Below are 7,687 nucleotides of genomic sequence, written 5' to 3'. Positions count from 1 at the left end.
GTGAGCTTAGGATACAACTCACTTATTTTTAAAAAAAACATAATTAATATGGAAATTTTATATCTTTGTAGATCATCTATTCAAAAGATATCAATTTTTAAAAGTAATTTAGTTTACTTCAAGATTGATCATCAACATTAATGAAATAGGTGACTGCAATTTTTTAATTTATGACTGGTGAGATGGTTCAAGGATTTGTTAAGAGAGAAATGGAGAGTGTGAAAGAAAATCAAATAAATGCCACAAAGGGCTAATATTGAATGAAAATGTGTGATTTTAAGGAATCTTAAAGCAATAAGAAGTCTCATAACAAATGAATGCTATGAAATTGAAAAATAATCCTTGACTGAATATTTTTTTTTCTATAAAAAGTAAGATTATCAATAAAATGACCCACAATGCATCACAAAACAGATAAAAGGAAAATAATGTCCAAAAACATAATCAAACTAAATGAAGAAGCTTGTCCCACACTTTCATGAACTGTAGCATCAATACTATCTTTTACACAATCTTGATTTACCAGCTTTAGTAATGGAGGTAATAAGTAGATAATTCAATCTCGAGAATCAATCTATCATCAGAACAAGTTTACCTTCCTACAAGTCCATAAAGAATAGACATTCTTGATAGATTTCCTTAAAGAAAAGATATTCTCAATAAAAATGTTGCATCGCAGTTATCCCGAGCAACCAACCTTAAAACACAACTTGTCAAAGATCTACAATCATATCCAATAATATATCATTGAGTTGATTATCCATGTCGTATTTAACCGCTCCTTCTTAAGCCATTGTTTCAATCATAAGTGTTGAGCTTGCTTTGCATTTATCTATCCTTCCATCCAGCAACTATCTTTGAGAATCTCTAACACCACAATTTCTAGTCGGTATAGCAAAGTCGAACTAGAATTATTCTTCAACAAAGAAGTACCAAGCAAAGGAATGCCTTGGATTTTGACCTCAAAGTAGCTTTTCTTATACATTTGATTAGAATATGGTTAATTTTGGATCTGTATGAGGCCTGAGAAAATTACCCTGTGAAAGTGATTAATAATATTTGATCACAAAACAAACCCATCAAATACAAGCCAGAGGCTTATTTTTACTCACTATATAAGAAAATAGTACAACTCAGAATATGAATTAGGTTATCTAGATTAACTTGAATAATCATCCATAAAGGTCGGGTTGACTTGGGAAAAAAATTGACCCAAATAAAAATAATTTTTTTTGACCCAGATTGTAGAGCATGTGAATCACACGGGTTAAACCTAATGGGATAAGGTTGGCTTGCTTAACTCATACTATTTTTAAAAAATTAAAAAAAGAAAAAAGGAGAAATTTTGTGAGTATAAACCATGTTAAGCATAACTTACCTAATCAGATTGATTTATATATTTTATACAAATATTATAATATTTTTATATATCTAGAATGAATTATGAAAAAAAATATCAAATTGAACCTCATTATTTAGGTATATTTTTTAAAAAATTAACAAAAAAATAAATGAGTTGACAAGTTAATCTGTTTAATCTGCCAACCTTTAAAAGTTAGGCTGAGTTAAGATTTTTTCAACCCATATAAAAATGCATTAAATCCAACTTATATGATTCAGGTTAGCCCATATTCCTAACCCTAAAAAGTAGATTAGGTTTTTGTGTTTTACATTATTATTTATTAATAGTCACGTTACCAATTTAAAGAAATTAATTATATAATGTAAATAATTTGAAGAAAATATTATACACACACATATTGTACTGATTGAACTCGGCAATTGATTTCAAATTTCATACAAATTGAAAATTTCAATTAAGATTACTATTTAAATTTAAATTTAAATTTAAATGTTTACTATTTTCTATGGGCAAAAAAAAAAAAAAAACAGTGATCGCATTCTCACGTATTGGGCTTGGGCACGTGCACTACGACACATGACATTGGTAATTTGGTATGCCTCGTTCGAACCTCAAGACTCACTTAGCTGAACCAAGCCTCAATCACCGATAAACCCTTTTTCTCCCGCACGCTCAAAGACCTTAGCTTGACCCAGTTCTCTCTCCGACCTCGGTTATGTCCACCGCCGAAGCCACCGAGAACGGTGCCACCACGGCGCCAGAGCCCCAGCCACCTGTGGTCGCATCGGACAATGCCTCCACCGCCGTCTTAGCCACCGCTGACACCACCAACACCAAGGCTGCTACTGATGTGAACGCCACCCAGGGTAACCCATCGAATGAGGAACCCGAGTCCGAGCTTCCTAAGGCAGATGAAGCTTCCGCCGATCAGCCCTCTGCTACAACCACCAACACCGCCACTCCACCTGAGAAGAGGTGGCCGGGTTGGCCTGGGGATTGCGTGTTCCGGCTCATTGTGCCGGTCCTCAAGGTAGGTAGTATTATCGGCCGGAAGGGAGAGCTCATTAAAAGGATGTGCGAGGAGACTCGAGCGCGCATTCGCGTTCTCGATGGTGCCGTTGGCACTCCGGATCGAATTGTGAGTGTACTTCCACCTGTCTTTCTAGGGTTTCCTTTTGGTATTATCGATTTATTGACCATCTCTACGTTCCTCTTCGCTTTCCGGGAAAAAGAAGCACTTGGAAGATTATGCAAGTCAAGATTTGTACTTCAATGCTTTCTTTCCTTGTGGTTATTTGAGTTGGTTTTGCTAGGGTTTGTTCCTTTGTTATCTTGGTTACACTCCTTTTAGTTCTATTGTCGAGGGAGCGAAGCAGAATAATGGGGATTCGTATTGGACTTAGACTTCACGTTACTTAACAAGTAACAATTTTGCGTTAGGTCAATTCTCTTTTTACCACTGGAGGGTTATGAGGTTGTTCATTCTGCTTTCTCGCCGTTTGATTTGATTGATGTATTCTCTTTATCCAGTATTTAACAACCGCCACAGTAATTTGAATTGATTCTTGTTTCCGTTGTTCGACTTCAATTTAATTAAAACTTTGTTACTGTTGTAATGCGTTTTACTGTTAAATATTAATTTATTGTTACGGTTGGTTTTCAAGGTTTGGAATTATATGGATAACATTTATGACGTAGTTGCCTTATTAGATTACTTGGATACTTTGAGAAAGCATGTTCTTCATGTTGCTAATGGTTCTAATTTCATCTAAATTATGAGCGAGATCCCTGAGGAGTTAGTGTTATACGCGTAAACATGCTAATTCAATTGTCTTAAAATCTGTTGCTTACATGGCAGCAGTCAATTACCAAAGTGGATGGAAGTTAATTCTAAAGTTTTATTGGTTTACATGCCTTTCTGATTATTCATTTACATGCACGACTAGACCTTTTGAACGTTTTCCTCAAATGAGTACCTTTTACTTGTCTGTCTGTTTCTTTTAAATCATGAATGTTATTAAATGATTCTTCATCTGTTTAGGTACTCATATCAGGGAAGGAAGAGCCAGAGGCACCTCTTTCCCCTGCAATGGATGCTGCAATAAGGGTATTTAAGCGTGTCTATGGATTATCTGAAGGTGATGGTGAGAGTAAAGCATCAGCACCTGCTGCTGTTGCATACGTTTCTGTTCGTCTGTTGGTGGCATCAACACAGGCTATCAATTTGATTGGAAAGCAAGGTTCATTAATTAAATCTATACAGGAGAGTACTGGTGCTTCTGCTCGTGTATTGTCTGGAGGTATGCTTCTTGTTACTGTCTAATTATGCATTGAGGATGTTTCTAGCAACTATTTATCTTGTGCATTCTTCCTCATGTTGACTAATGTCATGTGAAGCCTGCCACAGTGTATCTTTTGATACTTTCATGTGCTTTGACTGGCTTTCTAAGAAAGATTATTGATAGGTGGATTTAGTCTTTACCCCCCTCAAATGAACAGCAAAATCACAAAGCCTACTCCTTAGCTACCACTTACATAGCAAGTGAGGTTCCCTGGTCTAGCAGCTGTACTGCAGCCCAGAATGTTACATTACTATTGACTATGGATGTATTGCACTGAAAATAGTAAGGTTTATTCTCATATTGCTTCCAAATTCAATGGCAAAACTATGGGCTTTTGATAGAGAACAATATGTGATACCTGAATACTACATCAAGTAGTATGGGCTGCTTGATGAAGTGCTTAAGCACGGTAATTTTACCACTCCATCAGCACACTTTTGAGGGAGAGTTCTCCACACTGCTTTGGTTGCTATTAGTTTCTAGGGAAATCTTTCCCTAGTGCATTTTTTTATCCCTGGGAGGGTGTAGCACTAGTAACTAATTCTTTAAACCTAATCCATATGGAGACTAAATTTTAGGCTGTTAATAATTGTTTGTTTAGCAACATTCCATTGTTTACCCTTTACTCTTGCAGTTAGGGGGGGAAAATATCTAGCCCTTTTCTGATTCATTACTTTCTAGGCTATAAGTAGCTAGAATATTGGGATTAAAAAATGCGCACTTTTATACAGCTCTCAAAATCTTGCTTTTTAAATATGAACGTTTACTTTTAATTCGTATCATAGAAGGGTGTTTTTTGGATGGCTGCTGTTTTATTATGCCGTCAAAACTTCATCTGTTTATATAATTATTTTTGAATCTATATACTTAGAATGTGTATATAAGTCACTTTTCCTTGATGCTATAAGTCTTCCAGTGGAACCACCATTGTCTTTACTTTCAGCTTCCCATGGTAGCATAGTTAGCAGACTGCCAGACTGTGACTTGGTTTCTTCCAGCATATCTCATGAAAGTTACTTGGTCAAATTAATTTAGAGTGTGTACCTTTTCTTTTTAAAGCTGGATGCAGTGGTACCCTGTTTGTGAATACCTTTATTCCCTTCATCCCAGCATGATGCTATTGCAGTTAGTATGTTGATCTAGAATATGATACTTCTGCTTACCAAATCATTTACCTGATAGATGTTTTTGATAATATTTTCCTGATAGATGAGGTGCCATTTTATGCTGCTGCGGATGAGAGGATTGTAGAGTTGCAGGGAGAAGCCTTGAAGGTCCTTAAGGCTCTGGAAGCAGTAGTTGGCCACCTACGAAAGTTCTTGGTTGATCATAGTGTTCTTCCCCTTTTTGAGAAAAAAACTGTAAGCTCTTGCTGTTGAATCTCTTTATTTATTTATTTTTGTTTTGGTGGGGGTGATATTCTAATGCCATGGGACTTATCATTTGCGTTTAAAGGTTCTTAGCAGTGTATTACCATTCTATATTCTCTGTTTTGAACTACTATTTTATATTCCTAATTTCATGTTGGAGAAAAAGAAAAGGATTTATGTGCTATGATATTTAGGTTTGAAGACGCATACTGGTTTATACTCTGTCTTTTGAATAGGATGAATACGGCATTGAGATGTTGATATTTCTCTTATTTAATATTTTTCATTTCATTTATATATGTGACTTTCTGTTCTGTTTAAGTACAATGCAACAACCTCACAAGACCGCCAAGCAGATGCCTGGGCTGACAAGACGTCTCTGCATAGTGCTTCACAAACTAGCATTAGTGCAGATGTTCCTCTTTCAAGCAAAAGGGATTCTCTCTTTGTTGAACGTGAAATTCATTTGGATTCACAACTCCCATCCTCTGCAATGTCACTCTATGGGCAAGATTCTTCACTTTCTGGTGTTCGTTCTTCAACACTTGGTCGTGCCGGGGCTCCCATTGTTACCAATGTTAGTAATTTAACTACTTAAATGTCTTTTCTGTATACTATGAAGTTAAAAGCTTCCTTCGAAACAATTCAATATCCTTGATTGCTTATGTATAACATATTTCAGATTATCTACTAGGATTTTATGTGGCATTCTTATTTTTTACAGAAACATTTTAGTTCATGTGGCTTAAATTTTATGATTCTAAGATTTAACCTATGCCTTAATTCTTTTCATATATTTTATTTATTTATCCTTTGACAGGTCATGGTAACTCCTGCTCACCTTTTTTGTTCCTTTCAATTATCAGGTGATACAAACAATGCAAATACCACTATCCTATGCTGAAGACATCATTGGGATTCAAGGGACTAATATTGCTTACATTCGCCGTACTAGTGGAGCCATACTGACTGTGCAAGAGAGCAGGGTGCCTGATGAAATTATTGTTGAAATTAAAGGCACCACAACACAAGTTCAGTTGGCACAGCAGTTGATTCAGGTAAGAGAATTGACGGGGCCTTTTCAGCCTGAAAATAGTGGCTATATATATATTGATTCTGCTATGATAGGTTGAGATTATGCACATAGCTGAATAGTTGGACAGAATGATTTATTAATGCTTCGCTCACTACAGTGCTATTTAGTTTAGACGCATATACTATTACTCGAGATCTTGATCTTCATGACTAAAAAGTTATACACTCCGCCCACCAAGAAGTTCCCGCTCCCAGTCTATCACAGTCACAGTAACTTCAGCTTGATAGCATGGGATGAGGATGGAAAAACAGTAGTAGGTAGGAAAATTAAAATATAGAAGAAATTGGATCCAGTTATTTTCATTATAGCACTGTCAGAAATCGATAACTGAATGACTTCTTCTGTTTTGTGCATTTTTTGTTCTTGGGTATATCTGTTGCAGTAGAAGCCACATACAAGTTTTGTCCAGCAAACACAATCATCACATTTCTGTTTTCCTCCTATATATTTATAGCAATGTTCCTTGATCATGTGGGATTTGGATTCAATGAGTTGCCTAAATCTATTCACTTAATGAGTGTTTTAATTACAGCTATTGGATTTCATCAACATTTAAAAGTTATTAAGATACATTTCCCTCTAAAAACTCAAAGCAACCATCACGATCAGATCACCCTTCACATACGCTGCCCCTTTCAAAGATTTGAGATTCGGTGCAATCTGAGTACATATGACAGAATTTCTGTCAGTCGGTTAATTAAATTGACAGTTGTTACCACTTACCATGTCGTGTGGGACACTTGTTAAATGAGTGAATTTAGGCTAATCATTGGATCAAAAACTGAATAGTGTGGCTGAATTACTTGTCATGCGAATATTTGATACCATCTGCGTAACAGTTTGCATTTGCTGATAAAGATTCGTCTCTTGTTGCAGGAAGTGATAAGCAATCACAAAGAACCAGCCTCTAGCAGTTACGGTAGGTTAGATAGTGGTGGTCTGAGGTCTTCATATGCTCAGTTGGGCGGCGGTACATCCTACTCATCTTCTTCAGCGTCCGCACAGCCCTACACAGGTTATGGCTCTTCTGGTTTAGGAGGCTATAGTACTTTTAGACTCTGAAGTTAATCTCCCTAAGCTCATGAGTGCTCTGTTTTTGGGCTTAGTTTCTTCCTAATTGGATCTGATTGAGGAAAGTTAATGCTGTACTATTTCTCATAGACAATGTAACGAGATAACAAAAAGCCTTTTTCCCAATTATGCCTGCCTGTTTTATTGTGTATAATTTCGTATTGATTTAGAAGCCTGATGGTGGCATCCACAGCTATAGGGAGATCAAGTTATAATTTTTATGATTATGATATTTAGGTTTGCTATTCCACGTTGATACCATGTCTTCATTCATCATTGTGTTTTGGTCCTTATTATGCTAATCAGGGAGCTTTAAAACCTCCCTTTTGCAAACTGGTTTATTCCTTGATGTTTAGAGAAATTATTATGTTTTATTTTATTTTCAGGTGGATGAGAGAGCATGTCCATAAAACTATGGGGATATGATAAAATTTGAAAATTACAG

The 7,687-nt window shown here is 36.0% G+C and overlaps 1 protein-coding gene across 1 annotated transcript; it reads left to right on the top strand.

Annotated features, from left to right (window-relative positions):
• Positions 1–1,981: 1,981 nt before the first annotated feature.
• Positions 1,982–7,498, top strand: LOC129319340 (RNA-binding KH domain-containing protein PEPPER). The gene is made up of 6 exons (XM_054964374.1): positions 1,982–2,501; positions 3,405–3,663; positions 4,915–5,066; positions 5,398–5,652; positions 5,942–6,133; positions 7,048–7,498. The coding sequence occupies exons 1-6, from the start codon at positions 2,079–2,081 to the stop codon at positions 7,231–7,233; spliced, it is 1,467 nt and encodes a 488-aa protein (XP_054820349.1). The 5' UTR covers positions 1,982–2,078; the 3' UTR covers positions 7,234–7,498.
• Positions 7,499–7,687: the final 189 nt, after the last annotated feature.

Source organism: Prosopis cineraria, unplaced genomic scaffold (assembly GCF_029017545.1).
Source record: "Prosopis cineraria cultivar Desert tree isolate PC_DT_omini unplaced genomic scaffold, ASM2901754v1 PC9, whole genome shotgun sequence".
Lineage (NCBI taxonomy): Eukaryota > Viridiplantae > Streptophyta > Magnoliopsida > Fabales > Fabaceae > Prosopis > Prosopis cineraria.
Note: the sequence above shows the minus strand (reverse complement) of the source record. Positions and strands in the feature narration are given on the sequence as shown.